Below are 21,019 nucleotides of genomic sequence, written 5' to 3' on the forward strand. Positions count from 1 at the left end.
GCCCGGGCTGTGTCGAAGTGTCTCTGAGCAAGACACCTAACCCCCAAATGATCCTGACGAGCTGGTTGGTGCCTTACATCGCAGCCAATCACCAACATCAATTGTACAGCGCTTTGGATAAAGGCGCTATATAAATGCCAACCAAGTTGATTTTAAGTTCAATGTGCTAAACATGAGTACACATTCTTGAAAATCATTAGTTCCTACAACCTTAAAAAATGATGATGAATTCCACCTTCCACCTTAATAAACTCAAAAAAACCTTACTGCAAGTTGTTTTGGCTGAATTTTGAGCTGGAATGTCGCTCTTTTGGATTACATTAAAGGGTGATTGCCTTCTGCGGTGGGTAAAGTACGTGTGTCTCATTTACATAAAGTATTCTTTAACCTATCAGGTTCAGGCAGTGTTCTGTGTAGTATTGTCTTGCTGACTTTGAAAACAAGCCACTAAAATTAAACAGAAAAAATTGTGGGCACGAACAATTTTCCAACTTATATCTTGATTGACATCTATGTGATTTAGAGGTACCTGGAAAGGTTGCCCTGACATCACGATCGGTGTTGTGGGGCCAGATTGGACTGCAGAAAAAACGTTTTTCAAACGTTATAGGGCAGCGGAACAGTTTTTTCTTTTTGCCAAATTGACTTTTCATAATTTTGATTAAAATGTTCCACTAATGTAGGCTTACAAACATTTTTACAGCTTAAGCAAATGTGATCTACAGTGTAATTACCCTTTTTAAACAAGCAAAATTCGTAACAGAAGGGAGATTCTAACTACAGCCCGCATGAATGTGGGCAGGCAGTTTCTCGCTGATCCTCTGGGAGTACGGCCGGAGTCCCTGCCAAGGCCCGATAAATCCCAAAATGGGCGTACGGGTGGGAGAAATGCCTGTCCCGGGAATGTGGAGGTCGGGGCGGCGTGGCAGTAATCCCGCAGACCCACATCTGTAAGCCCCGCTAATGCCTCCTGGGCTGGCGGTTAGAAGTCAGCGCATGAGTTGGGGCCGGGGCGGGGCGGACGCTCCAGCTGCTGGACAAAGCGCATGCTGTGCTGGAGGGGACTCCGCCCGCCTGGCACCCCAATGCTCTGCTCTCTGACGCACTCTTTTAAAACTGTGGTGATGTCTCCGCCTCGCTGCCTGTGGCCTAGTGCCGAAGGTGCTCGACTGGGACCTGGAGGGTTGGTGGTTAAAGCCCCGGTGTAGCCACAGTAAGATCTGTGCAGCTGTGGGCCCTTGGGCAAGGCCGTTAACCCCATATGGCTTCAGGGGGGATTGTCCCCTGCTCAGTCTAATCAACTGTATGTCCCTGTGGATAAAAGCATTAGCTAAATAGCTGTGTACTGTAAATGGCCGGTAATCTCCGGCATCTTGCTGTTGTGGGAGCTAAATTGGTCTGAATTATTCTTTTTTTATATATATGCATTGGTGCACAGTGGAAAAGGTGGTCTGTTTGAATGTGGGGCTACTCGGTCAAAGAAGTGGGAGCTTTTTGGTCTACAAATGGCTGCCATGATTAGCTGTTCAGAAGAGTCTGAGCCCAAGAGCTGTGAGCTTGGCTTGGAGCTTGGCACACATGGCACTTGGCTTTCAGGTTTTTTTCTTTTTTCCTTTTATTTTTTAGAAGTACTCATCTGTTGCCAAACAGAAAATGCGCTGTACATAATGGCCAGTGTCATTACATTACATCAAATTACATTTTATTAAGCAAAAGCTTTTATCCAAAGCGACGTACAAAACGGTGGATATCAAAGTCATACAACAAACAACCAAACACACCAAACGTATTGGATTGGTTGTTAGGCTATGAACATATGTCCAGTACACAAGGTAGGACAGGGCAAGTCAAACTACCATGCCAGGATGACTAATACTACAGTACCGAGACACATACAAAGTGAAAACTCCTAGATTAAGGTATACAATACAAGGGGGTAAGGATAGATTGGTGAAATGGTGACAGTAGGTTAGGGGACTCCTGCAGAGGAGTTCAGGGACAGTGTGAAGAGATGAGTCTTCAGACTGCGGTGGAAAATGGGCAGTGAGTGAGCGGTTCTAATGGGGATGGGGAGGTCATTCCACCACCGGAGAGCAAGGGTGGAGAAGTTTCTGTGTTTCTGCTTCTTAGCGCTGTTTGGCTGTTTCTGTGTTTCTGCTTCTTAGCGCTGTTTGACAGTTAGGATTTCTCATCCAGGAAGGGTGACCAAGCCTCGGACCAGCAGTGTTGCGCTTTCATAAAAGTCTGTTGGAAAGTTATCCCCTGACAACAGTCAGTTAAAATCAGATCTTTAAGGTTAATTCCCTGTATGGACTGCATATGAAGTAGCCTACATCCACGGAGGTGATGCTCAATAAAATAATGCCTTCTCAAAACGGAAATTAGTTTGCAGATTTCCTTTTTATCACTGTTTAATTTAATGCCATAATGTTCTAAAATGCATTGCAAATGGTGAGAATCATTTCCAGCTGAGTTAAATTCCTGGATATAAGATTCATGGAAGGAGCTCTTTTTTTTCCCTTCAATTGTTTAGTTTGGCTGACCGTCTTCCTTCTTTTCTGCTTTTCCAGGAGGCTGTTGGAGTCCTCTCTCATCTCTCTGTCCCGATACGACATGTCCGGATCCCGAGACCATCCCATTTATCCCGATCCTGCCAGGTACGGGATTGTCTGCATCCATTCCCATACACACACACACACACACACACACACACACACACACGCACGGCGATTGGCTGCCATGCAAGGCACCCACCAACTCTTCAGGAACTATTGGAGGTTGGGTGTCTTGCTCAGGGATACCTCGACACACCCTGGGCGGGATTGAACTGGCAACCCTCCGACTGCTAGTCAACTGAGCCAATGTCGCCCCAGGGGTCTCAAACTTCAGTCCTGGAGGGCTGCGGTCTCTGCTGGGGTTTGCCATATCCTTACAACCAGCAGCCAATTAAAGCTTTAGGAAGAAGGTGTAGCCAATCAATGAATTGAATTAGGCAGTGCAGAAATGTATGAAAAACCAGCAGATGCAGGGTCACTCCAGGATTTGAGTCTGAGTCTGGGAATATCCGTCACTTACTCCATCTTTGTATTGCTGGATATTGGCTTTAGCAAGGCAGGTGTAGTACTTCGCACGAGGATTCAACAAACACATACTTCAATCCAGGTGATAAATTAGGTGCAGTGCAACACAATAACAAGTGTACTTTCAGAAAAACCTTTACCGTTTGCCTGAACGATGAGCTTTATACTGCTTTGATGTAAACCTCAGCGAAATGAAAGTTTAAACGAGATTCGCGTTATTGCTACTTTATTATTTTTCTGTTTAAACAAAGGTTTGTTGCTACAAAAAGTGAGGAGCAATGGCTTCATTGCGTATGGAACTGTATGTCACTTTCACAGTTGGTAGCATTGGGTTACTGGGTGGCTTATTCAGTGAAGGCCATGCTGTGGTTAGAGGTGGAAAACATCAATACAGTATTGCCACACTTTTTTCCTGTGATTCAGTTTTAATGTGAATCAGTATGTGATTCAGTATCGATGTCAATCCAATTATGGGGTGGCGCTCATTAAAATCAAGTGACTGAAGGTCTCGTAATGGATTATCCCATTTATATATATAGTTGTGAATCCTTAAACTTGTGAAACAATTAGAAATAACATATGAGGGTCAGACTAAATCTGGAAAACAACCAATGCCATCCCGTAATAAACATTAGTTTCCAGTAGGGCTGTCAAGGGTAAAGTGTTAATGATTAATTAAAACATTTTTAAAGCTACTCGTGTTGAAAAATGAATCTTTCTCTCTTCTTTAGCAAAAGATTTTGGAAATTTGTTGCAATTTTAATACAAATAAAACGGAAAATACAAGCTCAGAATACCAGGTGACTCATCAGCTCCGCAAATCTGTGCAGAATCACTGACAGCCCAAAATGGCTGAAAAAGACAAACCCAGCTTCCCTGATCAGAGCTATTGAAAGAAAGCCCAGTGCCACCAGTCATACGGTGTAGCTTTTTTTTTTTTACCCTGTCAAGGTCGTGTTGGGAAGCGTTGTTTACTCCGGCCTGCATTTTCTCCACGGAAGCTCCGATAAGCCCGTGTCGTGTGCTGTCAGCGAGCCTTTTCTCCGCGCCGACACGCGCTCTGCACCGCGACGGCGGATAAGCGGGTCCCCCGCGGCCGCTGACCGGTAATCACCCGGGTCCATCAGCGACATCCTGCAGGCCTGTTTCTTATCGCCCGGAAAACCTGGAGCAAAAGAGAAGAAAAGGGGCTGTCTCCATGCCCAGGCGTCTGGGCTTCTTCGTCTCGGGGACGGGGGGGGGCCGTGACCTGAAGACGCGGCTCCCGCTGTGTATTGGCGCCGGTTCCAGTTGGCCCAGGAAGTAATTCAGCAGCGAGATTTAAAGCGGAGCTCGCTCGACGGGCACGTCTCCCTCTCTCCGTCTGCTGGTAAATGACACCTCCCGTCACTCCCCGGGACGAGACTGTCGGTGGCGCCGTCCCCAACTCCCCGGCCTCTCCCAGCTGTCTCCGCTTGTCACTGCCGAAATTGGGACCGTTTTACCGTTCTTTCTGAGTCCGTTTTTTTTTTACGCGTTTCACTTGTGCGTTTCGCACCTGCTGAAGCGCGGACTGGAGGTGACTCGACACTTTTTAATTGCTGTCCGCTTTAATTTGAATTGTGCGGCTGTGACAGTATTGGAAAAGTCTGATCACATCAGCTTGTTATTGCTGTGTTGTACTGTGGTGGCCAGTTTTGTGGCTCAAAAATAAAAAGGGAGAAAATTAATATAGGTGCTAAATCTAGTGTAAATATGCCGGCCCTTATCATTCCCATATCACAAGGACGCATAAAATAATACTTTGTGACTTGAATGTCTCTCCTAAATTGACATCATTTTCTGTGTATCGGTTGTCGATCACAGAATAGTTGCAGAAAACTTTTTTTTTAATTAATTTCCTCGAGTGTACCTTGAAATTATTTCTATATAGGAGATTGAGAGCATGTCAAAGTAGGCTTTCCCACAGGCCCTCGAAAGGTAGTGTGCTTGAAACATAACCTTCTAATCCTCCTATTATGTGTTATGAAAGCCTTTTGAAGGAGATCATAATCCCTCCCACTACAGGGATTATTCATGTTGACAGTTTTCTTAGGCCCAGGTTATATATGAGAAAAAACATTCAGGTTCAATAATGGTGACGCTCTCCTGAAATTCAACCATCTGATCCCATTTAATGTACTTCTGTACAGGATTGTTAGTGATAAATAAACAAAATCTTACCACGTCGAGTTGCCGGTGTAAGCTTCCATCTGAAGAGATAAAGGCTAACAGATTAATTATGAATTCAGTTCTGGCCTATTTTAAATGTGCCAAGGGTTTATTTTCCTCCACAGGCATTGAATTCCATTCTGGCATTTGTGCTATAATCCAATTTTTTGACCTTCCGGCATTTATATATGAAGATAGAATGTCATGCAAATAGCTTTTTGATTAAAAATTATTCAGTTTCTCAATAATTATCCAACCCGCAAAGCGCATTTCAGAATTGAGTGGTCAGGGATCAGGCGACATTGAACTTGGGAGACTGAAGCAAAATGGCAAAGCTTTCACAAACCCTCAAGACTGTGCTGTTTTGGTCAACTCTTAAGGGCACCTCAGTTTATACCGGATTCCACTGTATGCTCAGCGTATGTTTTCTTGATGGCTTTTTGGCTGTTGTTTCATCCCGACAGCCCAAGTCCAGCATCGCAAACCAAGTAAATGTTTCCGGTGACAAATGATATTCACTTAATTAATTGCAGTCCCTGTAGTCAGGGGTGCCCAATCATGTGCCGTGGAAGGCCAATGTGTAAAGTATGCAGGTTTTCATTCCAACTAATCACTACCTCAGCTGATTTCACCCATTATTTCCCTCCACTCTGGTTGTGTTAATTAGAGAAAGCAGCTGCTGTACTGATAGGTTGGAATAATAACCTGCGTACTCTCGGCCCTCCGTGATTGGACGTCCCTGCTGTGGGCCATTGTCTTTGCCAAATCCGTCCCTGACATGTGAAAGTGGTGTTCGGACCACGTATGGATAGAGTTAGGTGACTTTCAAGAATGTTTTTCCTGATTTCTAAAGCCAAATACTATTAGCCTGAGAGACATTTACTGTAGGTTCTATGAATCTCTATTTCCTGACTTCCTGGTTTAAAATCAGGAAACGTAGCGCTGATTATGATTAATGTACCCTGTGTTGTTGTCCTTAAATTACCCTGGTTTGATTGTAAACACGGGCCAGGAAGCGGCAAAGAAACGATTCAAGCACTCAATCTTGGTGGTATGCTTTGTGAGAAAGCTTAGCATGAAGTCTTAACGTTCCTGTGAAGTAATGAGTTTCCCCCCCTTATTGAGCTCTGTAACTTTCTGACTAATGTGAACATCACACTAGTGTGTTTTTTGTGTGCCCGATCAAGTGTTTCTGAATAGGAAGTAAAGGAAGTGCTGTAGGCAAGCACGATAAGGCAGGCTTTTATGTGGCTTTCAGTGTACTGACTATCTTTTTGAGGGAATAAAAATGGTGTGTTTGGCCTGATAATTTTGAGAAAAAATTTCAGTTGTTGCAAAAAACGCCCCAATTTTTTCACAAAATATTATCTGCCCCCCTTTGTAGTACCCTTTTCTTTTCTATTTAATAACCCACTGAAACGTGAATGGTGAATTATGTCCGCTCTTCGTAACTCTGCCACCGCAGTGTCATAAAAGGCCCTGTTCTGACGACGAAGCGTTTTTGGATATAAAGCAGGGCCAAGCGTTCTGTCTGCGTAGACTGGCCCTTGCTCTGTGTGCATGTTGGTTATTTTTAAACGTGTTTATGAGGGTTCAGTGTGGTGAAACGAGGATAAAGTGGAGCTACGCCACCTCACAGCTCAGGCGCTGTTCTGACTGTGTGTGTGTGCAGCTCTGTGCCCTTAATGAGCTGTGTTTAAGGATGAAAAGCTGTGTTACTGTGTGTGTGTGTGCAGCTCTGTGCCCTTAATGAGCTGTGTTTAAGGATGAAAAGCTGTGTTACTGTGTGTGTGTGCAGCTCTGTGCCCTTAATGAGCTGTGTTTAAGGATGAAAAGCTGTGTTACTGTGTGTGTGTGCAGCTCTGTGCCCTTAATGAGCTGTGTTTAAGGATGAAAAGCTGTGTTACTGTGTGTGTGTGCAGCTCTGTGCCCTTAATGAGCTGTGTTTAAGGATGAAAAGCTGTGTTACTGTGTGTGTGTGCAGCTCTGTGCCCTTAATGAGCTGTGTTTAAGGATGAAAAGCTGTGTTACTGTGTGTGTGTGCAGCTCTGTGCCCTTAATGAGCTGTGTTTAAGGATGAAAAGCTGTGTTACTGTGTGTGTGTGCAGCTCTGTGCCCTTAATGAGCTGTGTTTAAGGGAGAGAAGCTGTGTTACTGTGTGTGCTGTGCAGCTCTGTGCCCTTAATGAGCTGTGTTTAAGGGAGAGAAGCTGTGTTACTGTGTGTGCTGTGCAGCTCTGTGCCCTTAATGAGCTGTGTTTAAGGATGAAAAGCTGTGTTACTGTGTGTGTGTGCAGCTCTGTGCCCTTAATGAGCTGTGTTTAAGGATGAAAAGCTGTGTTACTGTGTGTGTGTGCAGCTCTGTGCCCTTAATGAGCTGTGTTTAAGGATTAAAAGCTGTGTTACTGTGTGTGCTGTGCAGCTCTGTGCCCTTAATGAGCTGTGTTTAAGGGAGAGAAGCTGTGTTACTGTGTGTGCTGTGCAGCTCTGTGCCCTTAATGAGCTGTGTTTAAGCGAGAGAAGCTGTGTTACTGTGTGTGCTGTGCAGCTCTGTGCCCTTAATGAGCTGTGTTTAAGGATGAAAAGCTGTGTTACTGTGTGTGCTGTGCAGGCATCTGTGCCCTTAATGAGCTGTGTTTAAGGAAGAGAAGCTGTGTTACTGTGTGTGCTGTGCAGCTCTGTGGCCTTAATGAGCTGTGTTTATGGATGATAAGCTGTGTTACTGTGTGTGCTGTGTAGCTCTGTGCTCTTAATGAGCTGTGTTTAAGGATGAAAAGCTGTGTTACTGTGTGTGCTGTGCAGCTGTCTGTAGCCTTAATGAGCTGTGTTTAAGGATGAAAAGCTGTGTTACTGTGTGTGCTGTGCAGCTCTGTGCCCTTAATTGCTGTGTTTAAGGATTAAAAGCTGTGTTACTGTGTGTGCTGTGCAGCTCTGTGCCCTTAATGAGCTGTGTTTATGGATGATAAGCTGTGTTACTGTGTGTGCTGTGCAGCTGTCTGTGGCCTTAATGAGCTGTGTTTAAGGATGAAACGCTGTGAGGGAGGAACACACAAAAGGGACTTTGAGTCTGTCTTTTGTTATTGCCTATTTACTTTGTTCAGTAGTTCCTGGCTCAATTCCTGAAAAGAATGTTGTTGTTTTTACCAGTGAGAAAGGTATTTAAACTAGGCTTGCTTCAGTAAATATCATGCAGCATTCATGTATATATTTATATATTTATGTAAAAGAAGAAGAACTCTTCAAGCCAGCCACAATGAAGGCTTCTTTTGAGCAAAATACAGTGGTAACTTGTCAATGAAAAGATGGATCTGGGTAGAGCACAGAGGCTGGAAAACCTTGAGGGCCTCAATGTTAACACTTTAATTCTAGCCAGTGACACATGGTCAGGGTTGTCGCCGTCTTTAGTGAGGTGCCTTCATCCCTGTTACTAGTTACAAAAAATAAACTTGCAACTCCTGCTTCCAATGCTTAAAGCTTAAAATGGCCCTTTCTCTCAACAGTGCTTTCAATGTTGCTTTTGAAAAATTTCTAATTTTTTTATTTTTGTCCTCTGGTAAGTTATTCTGTTCATGAATTATATTCACCGCTGAATGTAACCATGATGTGCATCAATAATTAACTGTTATTTACAAGTCCAAATTATAATTACTAGTATATACACTGATGAGCCACAACATTAAAACCGCCTGCTGAAGCCAGTTTTTTCATGATTAAAAATGCTTTAAACTGTGTAAACTTGTCTATAAACATTTAATATTTAATTATATGTAATGTGTATTTGTATAAGCAGATAATCACGCGTGAATTGCATTCAAAAGTAAAAATTTTAAATGAAAATGGAAATTTTGTAAGCTCATTGGGAGGGGTGGGGGTGCATTATTTTTTAAATTAAAATATCTTGTACTGGTGTTCATTATCACGTCTATCTTAACCTGTAGACCTGTAGGACCTGTAGAATTTTTCATATTAAAAATAATGAGACCACCCGCTATATTTCAAAATGCATGGTATCTAATCCTACGTAAGTTTCATCCTTCTTCCCTCCATTGGAATTACATGGTACTGCATGTGGTGAATGTTATGTAGGAATTGTTAAAGGTTGTTAACATGGCTTCTACGCCTTGTGAATTCTGTTGTTTAGTGCTCAGGCCGTGCTCTGTCTTCACTACGCTAATAACGACCTTGATTTTACCCTTTCCTAATGTTTTTGTTTTGTTTACAATAAGTCAGATGTTATGTCTATGATGGATATGATGTTTTGGCTATTTGTGAGAATTTTGCACAAAGGATCCAACATCATGACATTTGTCAAAGTTAATCCAGCGTTATTACCGGTGCAAGGTGATAAACAAAGTAAACAATGGCTACAAATGAACCCACACATCGATGCTTGACCTCTTGATATTTAGATTTTTATTGTCTAATCAAAAGGTTATTTTGACCATACTTGTCTTTGTCAGGTGGTTGCTTCTTGTTGGCTGTAATGGGAATACTCGCTCTCTCTATGTCAGGCCAGACATATAGGCTACGCTAGAGCACTAGGTGTAGCTAGAGGCTGAGGGACTGCATATCACTGGGACCCGGAATGTTGTTGGTTCAGCCCCGGTGTAGCCATGGTGAGATGCACACAGCTGTTGGGCCTTTGAGCAAAGCCCTTAACCTCACATTGCTCCAGGAGGGATTGTCTCCTACTTCGTCTAATGAACTGTAAGTCGCTTTGGATAAAAGCGTCTGCTAAATAAAAGTTAAAAGTCGTATGAATTATTATGCATTAAGCGCTGCAACGGCTTGTGGCTGGTGTTCCCTCAGGTTGTCCCCGGCTGCGTACTACGCCCAGCGGATGATCCAGTACCTCTCCCGGCGGGACAGCATTCGGCAGCGCTCCCTGCGCTATCAGCAGAACCGGCTGCGGCCCCTCGCCTCGTCCTCGTCCGACAGCACCGCCAGCAACACAGCCCCCTCCATGGAGAACAACGAAGTCGACTTTGAGGAGTACGAGTGAGTATCATTTCCTGTCCAACTCCTGAACCTTACCCTGTTACACTTCCCTCCTGAACCTTACCCTGTCTCACTTCACTCCTGAACCTTACCCTGTCTCACTTCCCTCTGTAGAAAACAGTGAAGGGCACTTTTTTTCCAACATAGACAAATACTGGTGATAGTAACTCCTGATATATTCCTGAGGTTAATCAGAAAACTTCTGTGTGATGCTTCTATTAACACTGTCCTTCGTGAAGTTCTGAATATTTTTTGGCTTGTCAAATTTACAAAGTATACATTGTATTCAGGTGAGTGAAAAGTCAGCATTTATCCTGGGGTTGTCAGTCAGGAAAACTGTCAAAGTCCTTAATTTCTCATTACTTGTCATCTTGCTTTGAACTGTGAGCTTAAGAGAATAGAAGCGATAGTTTTATTTTCTTAGTTGTTGTTGTTGTATGCTGCAATTAAAGACCAGGGTTATGTGTTTGACTTTAGGGCATCTCTTGAATGATTTATGTGGTTCAGTGTGCCTTGCAGGTCTGCTCTGGTTCAGGTTTTAATTCTGTTTAATTCTGCAATCATTTGATGTGGGCTGTCAAAGCAATGCATTAGGCATGTGTGTCACTTAGTCACCTGTCGTTTTCAGACCAGGCTAGTTCCTGAACATAAACAGAAACGTATAAATGTGGCTTGAAATGAGTTATTTGCCAGTAATAAGGGTGTTTGTGCTCTGGCCACACCATTCAGATATTCCGCACTAGAGTTACTGAAATGCTTGGTATGTCACACCAAGGATGAACCTGCAGGTTGCCTTCACTTGGTTGGTTGATCCCATTGGTTCTGCCCATGGGATATGATGTCAGCACCACAGGAGTCACGCAGCCAGATTGCTCAGTTTGCATTCCTAAGCACCAGATTTCTGACCCGAAGATGTAGTTTTAAAATGTCTGTCACTGCTGCTGCTCCTGTAAGGTTCTGGTGGAGTGCAGTGCTTAATAGCCTTGATTGTCTGCCATCCCTTTGAAGTCATAAGATGAGAGCGTTTACAATGGGGGACATCTTGTAGGCTGTGATATAGTGGGAGAATACAGCAGAGAGACATGCGTGGCCAGTGACTGTGGTTTAGGTTTAAATGGGATTACATTCAAAAGCATATCAAACATTTATATTTTCTCATTAATGGAAGTTCACCAGCTGTAAAGGCTATGGTAGGAACCCATCTGAATGCAAATGTATAGTGCACAAGTATGTTTGTTTTATTTTAACTTTCAGACTCTGTGTGACCACCAATGTTTGTCCTATTGTGTCCCTATACTGGTTCTCATCCATTTTCAGCTAATAACTCAAGAAGTGAGGAAATATGTAATTGCATTGTAAAAGCTACATTTTAAATGAAGATTTTGACCAAAACAAATAGTTGAAAATTTTCTATTGCAAAATGGTAGAATTTTGCACACTGTAACTGAGCAAATTTTACACTACATATGTTAAAACTATGTTGAACTATGCGTCATGGTATACAATTATTAGAATGGTTACCCACTTGAGTCTGCTATTGGATCATCCAGACTGCATACTCATAGCATTAATATACTTGTAAGAGCTTTCTTTTGCAAGAAAAGTCCAAAGTAAAGAAAGCATCTCTTTCCCAGCCGGGTCCGAGATCGAATCCATCCTGTGCCAGCACCAACTGTGGCCAGTAGCCCACCCAGGGTTACTGAACGTAATTTGGTGAGGGAGGGTTCAGTCGCCTATAATCCCAGCCTTCTTGCTCTCTAGTGACCTCCACTGGTGGATTGGACAGCTGCGGCCTGCTAGCTGAAGCCTCAAATGAAGCGTCCTCGTCTGGTTTAGCTCATGGGTTGCCACTGGTGACACCACCAGATTTGAAGGAGAGCTAGTGCTGGTCTTCACTGGGCCACGGAGGTTGAGTCAGAAGTGCTGTACATGATTGGGCATTTCAAATTAGAGAGTTAATTAAGGGGAAAATCAGAACAGAATAAGAATGCAAGTCTATCCAGTTTCTCTCCCATTCCCTGCATAAGCAGGGGTGTTTTCTGACCCTGGTTGAAATTCGTAGCTGTTAGACACAGTGACGATTTTTACATGAGAATTTTACACAATTCTATCTACACGCACAAGAGCTAGATATTATTAGTTGTGTGTCTGACTCCACCTTGTGACCGATACGCTGCACTTGAACCTATTGTGGGTAGCTTTATGTGATTCTATACAAATTTGTTGAATAGTTTGTTTGTTTGTTTGTTTGTTTGTTTTCTCAATAGTATGTCTCTATTCTAGTCTTGTGTAAACCAGTGGTCATCAACCTTGTTCCTGGAGACCTAGCATCCTGTACGTTTTCATTACTACCCTAATTTGGCACACCAGACTATTAATCAACAGCTCAATATCTCGCTGTTGAAAGAGGGTTGAACTGAAAACCTACAGGATGGTAGATCTCCAGGAACCGTCACAGTAGTTTAGTATAAGATCCTGTTATTTGCTTTTGTACTTTTCACATACAGACACTGGCTAAAAATATGGCACACAAGGACAAGATGGTGTTGACTAGAGAGCAGTTATTCAGCTGACCAGCGGTCACATCTCACTGCTTTTCTCGAGTGGTAAAGATGGTCTTTTTCTTCTCTGATTGTGTGTGTGTTATCCTCAGGGACAACGGGGACCGGGCGAGACACCGGACTCCACGCAACGCCCGCATGTCCGCCCCCTCGCTCGGCCGATTCGTTCCCCGGTGAGTGAGTGACAGGGGTCACAGCCAACCGCTGCTTCATGACTCCTGACTCTATCAGTCATCTTACCTCTCACACTAAGGGCATTAACCATATACAGTGTTAAGTGTAACAGTGCTCTCCAAAATCATTCTGCAATATGTTGTAGTGCTGCCATGGTTGCAGCACTATCATTTTTGTTTTTAAAATGGCTCTGACAAGAGTTTGTCAACTCAAAGTGTCTAAGTGTGACTAAACAAGGACTTTCAGACTATTTCAGAAACTAAATAGATGGAAGTTGTTTTTCCCAAAAGAGTGAACTAAACGCTTTCTCTTCTTGCCACAAGAAGTTTTGTGGGAAATGTCCGCGGCAGTGCTGATTTGAGCATTCACCACATGAAATTTGCACTCAAATGTTTATCACATATCACACTAGCATGTCTGTATAGACGGCTGGTTTGGACACGCTTGTCCGAGGGTGCGGCTCTGTTACTACACCTGTGTGACAGTGTCGTTTTCCTCCTCTCTCTTTGAAAGGCGATTCCTGTTACCAGAATACCTGCCCTATGCTGGGATTTTCCACGAGAGAGGCCAACCTGGTCTGGCCACTCACTCGTCTGTCAACCGAGTCCTGGCAGGTACGTACGCAACATTTCAGCACCGTTCACCCTTTTCAGATTATCGTGCAAGTCAAACAGTAATGGTGGGGTTTCCTGCACTTGATAGCCCATCAGTCTGCCTTTACTGTGCTTTAAGTTGTGGCACATTGTCAAACCGATCATCCACGTTGCTGTAACACGCTCTATACGTAGGCGTTCGAAGCAAAGGTCTCTGAGGTACAACCATATTTTTAATTTTGTATTTTTTTTTCTGGCCATGTATTCGGAGTATTTTCCAATATTTATGCATATTTTCTGAAAAGAGCTGTCGTCTGGCAGTAAATCACTTTTAACGCTTCAGTACCTTAAACACCTTTGGCCTCTCTGCCCACGTTTAGAATATTATTCACAAGCACGTGTTTTCAGGAATACCTGCTTTTGAAAACTCTCCACAGGAGATGAGAAACGGCGAGCGTTGCTCGTTAGCACACTGTTGTCTGATTGTGAGTGCTGATTGGGGACAGCTTGAAGGAGCTTCTCTTTCCTCTGGTTCTTCTGGTTGCTCCTCAAACCTCTTTCAGCTAGAAATCATCGTTTTGCATCATTTTATCACGCTTTGCCTATATGGAAATGGCTGAAGTAATTTGTGTGCCTCCCATGTGCAGACAGGCTAAAGCCTGACTTATACTTAGTGACACGTCCCTTTCGACAAGTGCCGTGAGATGAAAGTGTGGCTCAACATTTTGCATTTATACCTCAGCGCAGGGCTTTTGGGAGGGTTTTGTTGTCTCCATGCTAATGCGACTTCAGATTTCTGATGTTTGCATTTGTGAAAATATTGCGGCAACCTATCCATGAGAATGAATTTAAGTGTTCCGGCCTGGCCATCTAATCAACGCTGCGTGACAAAGTGTGACGTTTTCTGTGACATAACATTCTAGAAGTCCCGGACCGAGAAAACATGCTTGACATTGCGTCGTTTTTGTCAAATGAGGGTCGTGCAACAAGGTACGCATCAGGCCTAAGAGCGTGGAGTGGGCACGCGATCTGTTAAAGACATGCTTTGTCTTTCCACTAATGAGGTCGCAGAAGCCTCCGCCCTGACCCACTACTCAAATCAACAGCCATTTTGTGTGTTTGTGTGTTTACACTGCGCCCATTGCATTATCCCAGGCTTCGTGTGAAGTCATGAAAAAAAGGCTAAGGGCCTAAGGGCCTCGTAGTTAGTTATCATTATTTTTATCAGTATCCCTCCGCTTCTGCAAGATATTGTTCATTAAATACAGAGTTTTGTTCGATTACTTTGCGCTTGCGCACGGTCCACGGATAGGGTTAGGTAACGCTCTGACTTTTGTCGGCGAGGGATTTCCGAGTCCCGGTTCCAGGTGAAAGGAGCGTCGTCGACCGTCCGGGTGTTTGTATTCGGCGCAGACGGTCTTGGCGCTGCCGGGGTGAACGTGCCGTGACAGAGCACCGCTTCCATCGACAGAACAATCCCTGGGCCTGCTGGCCCGCTGGCCCGCTGTGTAACTCAGTGTGGCAGCGTACGCCCGGCGCTAATCACAGCCCACTCTAAACAATGGAGGGCTGTTAGCACGGGCTTTCTGTGGCGCTCCACAAAGAAGCGCAATCACGCGGGCACACATTCCCCCCCGCGCGCCCGCCTGATGCGGCTCGGCTCTCCGCTGGGAGTTCATGTAGCCCCGGGCAACCGGGGCATATCTATGCCAGCGCTTCATTTTTCAGGTTTTACGTCGAAAGGCACAATGGACCGGGATCTTTTTTTATTTGTATTTTTTATTTAAAGTAAAAAAAATTTTGGAATGCTTATACATTGGTTTGTGTGTCATTGTGGTTGTTGTGTGGTTGTTAACGGTGTGTGCGTGAATGCATGCGTGTTGGTGCGTGCGTGCGTGCGTGCGTGCGTGCGTGGGTTGGGGAGAGGTGCTACTGTGTATGCATGAGCTTTAAAAAAATAACCTCTGTCTCCTGGATTTGTCCAAGTGGTGCTGAATTGTTTCAAATTGTCGTTTGTGGGAAAAATATGCATGAAAATCATGCAAAGGCAAACACCTGGCAGTTTATTTGAATTGGCAACGTTTTTTTGAGCTGTTACTAGTGACTGTACTTATAGGTATAATAGAAAAAACAGACCTTTGACGTCTGAAATGAGTGCAGTAATCCGAAATGTTCAGAAAAAACTTTGGGATCCATTTTCAGCACTCGAAAGCCAGGAAGTGACACCTTTGAAATACCTGGCCAGTCTCTTTTTCACTGTGGACATTAATTCCCTGACGTGAAACAGCTCAGGGGATTTCCATGCTTTATGCAGAGTTTTCTAAGAACATTGAGGAAAGAAGAGTTGAATATAGTTATCACTTTTATTTGTCAGACCTACGGGTGAAGGCAGTACGGTTTGGTTGTTATGCAAGACGTGGTTCAGCTTGGGCCTGAGGTTGTAAGCTCTTCACTTGTGTGTTATGTGTGTGGTGGGAGTGTGGATTTTGTTTGAGTCTGCGATCGTGACGGTGCGGCCTGCTGTTGAAACGGCAGGAAAGCCTCATGGCATGTTCCATTGCATAAATTCACAATGAAAAAAGTGGAGGACAGTGTTACGGTACGCACTGTAGATCGATGTCTTGATGCTACTCATTTTGACCAGCAGAGGGCACTACTTCCCCTGTCTGAATAAAACGCACTGTTCCTGGACTGAGGGGGAAAAGGAGAAGCCGGTGAAGTGGCCGGAGCTTTTTCCCCTGACCCGCGGTGTGTGCGAGTCTCGGTACGTCGGTCCCGGGGTTCGCACGGTGGGCGACGGGCGCAGGCTGTGGTGCTCAGCCAAAGTCCGCCACATCGGATGGGGGAGTTGGACGCCACCGAACGAGGCAGTCTCCTTTAAAGCTGCCACCTGGGCGGCAGGAGGGGGCACGGTGGAGAACACCAGTACGAAACCAGCGACTCCGTCAACGCATAAGCCAAGCATATCCGTCTGTCGCTGCTCATAACTGGAAGCAACAGGAAGCCATTTCTCACCCTCCTCCTGCTCTTCTTCTGGTCTACTCTTCAGAGGGTGTGTGTGGTGTGTGGTGTGTGGTGTGTGGTGTGTGGTGTGTGGTGTGTGGTGTTTGGTGTGTGGTGTGGGTGTGGGTGTGTGTGTGTGGTGTGTGTGGTGTGTGTGGTGTGTGTGGTGTGTGTGGTGTGTGGTGTGTGGTGTGTGGTGTGTGGTGTGTGGTGTGTGGTGTGGGTGTGTGGTGTGTGTGGTGTGTGTGGTGTGTGTGGTGTGTGTGTGTGTGGGTGTGTGGTGTGGGTGTGGGGGTGTGGGTGTGTGGTGTGTGGTGTGTGGTGTGTGGTGTGTGGTGTGTGGTGTGGGTGTGGGGGTGTGTGTGTGTGGTGTGTGTGGTGTGTGTGGTGTGTGTGGTGTGTGGTGTGGTGTGGTGTGGTGTGGTGTGGTGTGTGGTGTGTGGTGTGTGGTGTGTGGTGTGGGGGTGTGTGGGGACTAGCTGCAGCCCCCCACCTCAGCTTCCTGTCTGCGATGCTCACTCGCTGGGAGCCGAGCCGGGAGGCGCTCGCGAAAATCGCAACAATGGAGAAACCACTCTCGCCCCCTCTCCCACGCGTGGCCAACGCACCTATCGCACAAACACCGTCCGAACTCCGCACCTCCCCGCTGGAGTGCGTTATATCACCGGCTTCAGCGCGCCGCCTCTTACATAAGCTCTCATTAGTCCCCGGCTCTGATGAGCATCGGGCCGATCGATAGCCGCCGCTAATTCAGCGGCAGCGCGGCTAGCTCTTCCTGCGAGTGATTCTGACTCACACGCTGACATTACCATGCCAGCCGTACCCTCCGCACTCTTATGGAAATGCGCATAGATTCTCTCTCTGTGTGCTGTGGAATTGGTTAGACCGCGTGATACCTCGCCGCTGTTAATCAGAAGGCGTGTAATGGCACTCCACCATAAAGATTTTTTTGTGTTTTTGCCTGGAGTCACCCTTCCAACAGATGCAAGAGGAAAGGGTTACGTCAAATGTATTTGACCCAATATCAACCGCAGCTTGTTTCTAGGGTAGTTTATGGAGGTGAAGTCTGTGTTTGCAGTGTTTTCTGTGTTATGCACAAGAAAGGAGATTGTGAACATGTGAGAATGGTCTCCCCGAAGGTCCGCTTGGTCACATTCCCCATGTCCTGGTCCTGGTCCTGGTCCTGGTCCTGGTCCCGGTCCCGGTCCCGGTCCCGGTCCCGGGGAATGTATCCAGGTCCAGGTCGTCCAGGTCCAGGTCCAGGTCCCTTGGCCTTTGTCTGTGTGAATGCATGGAAACTATGCACATGTACACTACTGTGCAGAAGTCTTTGGCACCCTAGACTTTATTATGTATATGTTTATTTTTTTGTGTGTATAAAAGAACACATTTGAGATTTCCAAATAGTCATTTTCCAAAATATTTAATTTTATAGAAACATTTTTGTATTCAATTAAAAAAAGTAACATATTACTGTAAGCAATTGACTACTTTTTACATAAAAACTTAATCAAGGCTGTCTGAGATCAGAAGCAAGGACCCAACCAAAGTCTGCAGAAGAACTGTGGCAAGTCCTCCAACGTGCTTGGAGCAACCTCTCTGCTGATTGTCTTATAGAACTGCAGGACAGAGTTTGCTTTCTCAGAGAAATGATGCAGTTTTAACGCATCACAAAAATAAAAAATGGTCACAAAAATATTGATTTGATTCAGTTTTGAACTATTCTGCCAAATTACTAAAATGTAATGTAAAATGTATAGTATGTTTATTTAGGACCTTTCATTGAATTATTTTTGAAAGAATCTTATCTGTACAGAATGTTATACAGGTGCCTGAGACCTTTGCACAGTGCTGTATGTATAGAAGAATTACATGTTACAAATAGATGTGGTCCCTACAGGGTTGAAAAGGCCTGTGTTTTATTGAAGCTGTTCTGTTCCTCCTTCCCTGACCCGGGTGCATTGTATGACCTGGCACCCTCTTCCTCTGCCGTACAGTTCATTGAGAGATTATTACCAGGCGAAATTGCAGTACCTCATCTTATATTCTTTATGATCCATTTAGTTTTTGTCTTTGTTTCCAGGTTTGTTCCTATGTTTTTTTTGTATTTTTTATTAATCCATCATTATTTCTTTCTTTAATTTGTAATGTTTTACACTGCACAATTTCTTTTTTGTGGCATTGCAAACATTTACAAAAATGTCACTTAACTTTGCTGTTGTAGTTATCAGTGATGCGGTCTCATTACAGTGGTGTAAAAGCATCAGGATTATAAGTATCCACGTTATAGAATGTCCTTTAATATGTAATTGGCATTTAATGCAATGGCAGCGACCAGATTCCTGACGCATAACGTTACTCTTCCACGGTATTCTCGCATTCATACCGAACCGTGTGCTAGATGACCCGAAGCGAATAAAACGTGAATAAGAACGGTGGAGTTTGATGCGATGGCGGAGTGCTTCTCAGACTTGGCTTTGAGACCCCCCGGTGAGTTCAGGGCGACGGCTCCGTGGCACACAAAGGCCCGTTGCTCCTTCCCCGGCACACGTCTCTTTCATCTCCGCCGATCTGACGGACTCCCGGGGATCCGCCCGCCAGCGCGTGAAGAATTTCACCGGCCAGACACGGCCAGGCGGAACCGCCAACAGACGAGGCGTACGGAGAGAGGGGAAAAGAGAGCAAAGCGAATGACACTGCAGAATGGAGAATATCACAAGGCCCCAAAAGAGCCCTGTCACTCTCTCCCTCACTCATTCTGTGTCAGAAAAAAGAAAATGGCAGCCCCTGTGTAGAACTGAGCTGTGTAAATTGTGTTCATATTATTAGGTATTTATTTATTTTATTAATTTTGCTGCAACTGTTGTTAGTGTGTCCTATGAAATGATCCAGACTGGTTAATTTGTAAATACCTGTAGAAGGAAATGAGATTACACTCTGGTGAATATCCTTGGCTCTGTTTAAGCCTGGAAAGCAGGAATGCCTTTCAAACTGACATGCTGCTATCCTAACTCTTATTTGTTGCTATTTTTCTCCCTCTCCCGCTCCTATTGTAAGAGACGAGGCGGTCGCGAGCAGCTCTGTCGAGGTAGCGGTGGCGCGGTACCGCTAGCGGACAGTCGAGGTCTGGCTCGCGTAGCGGGCACCGGGTCTCCACGGCGACGCGGCCTCTGGCGACGGGTGACAGCGTGGAGGAGGGGTGGTGGAGTGACACTTCTGTCAGGGGGGGGGAGAGAGAGAGGTGCTTAGAGGGACGGGCTTGTGACTGCGCTCCACATTGAAGTCCACTTCCGCACCATTTTGTTTGCCGTTCGGTTTCTTTTGTTCCTAAACAATTTGGCAGAGGACAGATAGCGGAGTACTTTTTGTAATTTTCGCAATTACTGCTTATCGGAGAAGCCTCCTTATTCGTACTCGCAATATGAAATGCACTGAATAGGCCAAATTTAAGTCGTTTTAAGTTCCTGTTGGATATGGAAAAACAAAAGGCTTCTAATAACCTGCTCATGTTTATGCATGAGCGGAGCTATTATTGCCTCACTTCAGGTTGGATTTCGTGTCGGCTGGCGCGCGGGAAGCGCCGGCGCCGGTCGGCCATTTCGGGTTATCTCTTCCTTTGTGTGGAGACCGGCAGCCGGATAAAAGCAGTCAGTCAGCTACAATCAGCTTCAGCCTCCCTCTTCTGTGGCCGGAGGCCGAGGCTCCCGACGACCCTCTGAGAGCTAACGGTCCCGGTGCCGCCGAAACCTTCCCAGCAGGCCTCCGTGAGTCAAACGAAAAGCCCACCGCTCACGGGCGGGGAATGAGTACGCAGGTGGGAGGCCGAGATGAAGGCTTTTCTCTGACAAAGTCGGTTAAAGAGCTGGAACGACACTCTTTCGCTCCCGGTCATGCGTGTTCACCTCTCCTGCTCTCCATTAAATATACTACCGGCTACCAGTGCCCTGCTCTGAATGATATCTTTCATCTTGGACTGCATTTATATAGAGCTTTGATCCAAAGGCCTTTGCAATTAATGCCTCATTCACCCATTCACACACGCTCACACACCAATAGGCTGTCATGCAAGGCACCCATAAGCTCTTCGGGAGCAATTGGGGGTTATATTGGTGTTTTGCTCAGGGACACTGACACCCAGACAGTTTCACCCTAAACTGTTTTTTGTAGTGCCCTCTTGTACTTTTGAAATGCAGGAGGTATAATTAAAAAAAAAAAAACTTTCCTAAATTAAAATACTCACGTACATTTGAAGTGATTCAGTGGCACTGTAATCAGTCTTCAGAAACTGATGCGAAAAGCAGGAATGCTTTGTGAGAAATCGGCCACTTGTTAAAATGGAGACTACAGGCTTCCATTCGTTTTGCATGCCATTCCCTGCAGTCAGCCGGAGGTTGTGTTTCTGTGAGGCACGTTGCATTTCA

At 45.1% G+C, this 21,019-nt stretch overlaps 1 protein-coding gene across 1 annotated transcript in view; it reads left to right on the forward strand.

Moving 5' to 3' along the window:
• Positions 1–21,019, forward strand: part of ambra1a (autophagy/beclin-1 regulator 1a) — a 102,711-nt gene that overhangs the window by 20,360 nt on the left and 61,332 nt on the right. The window contains 4 exon segments of the mRNA XM_061245405.1: positions 2,571–2,657; positions 10,079–10,267; positions 12,921–13,001; positions 13,516–13,616. Of these exon segments, the coding sequence (XP_061101389.1) occupies positions 2,571–2,657; positions 10,079–10,267; positions 12,921–13,001; positions 13,516–13,616 (458 nt within the window).

Source organism: Conger conger, chromosome 6 (assembly GCF_963514075.1).
Source record: "Conger conger chromosome 6, fConCon1.1, whole genome shotgun sequence".
Lineage (NCBI taxonomy): Eukaryota > Metazoa > Chordata > Actinopteri > Anguilliformes > Congridae > Conger > Conger conger.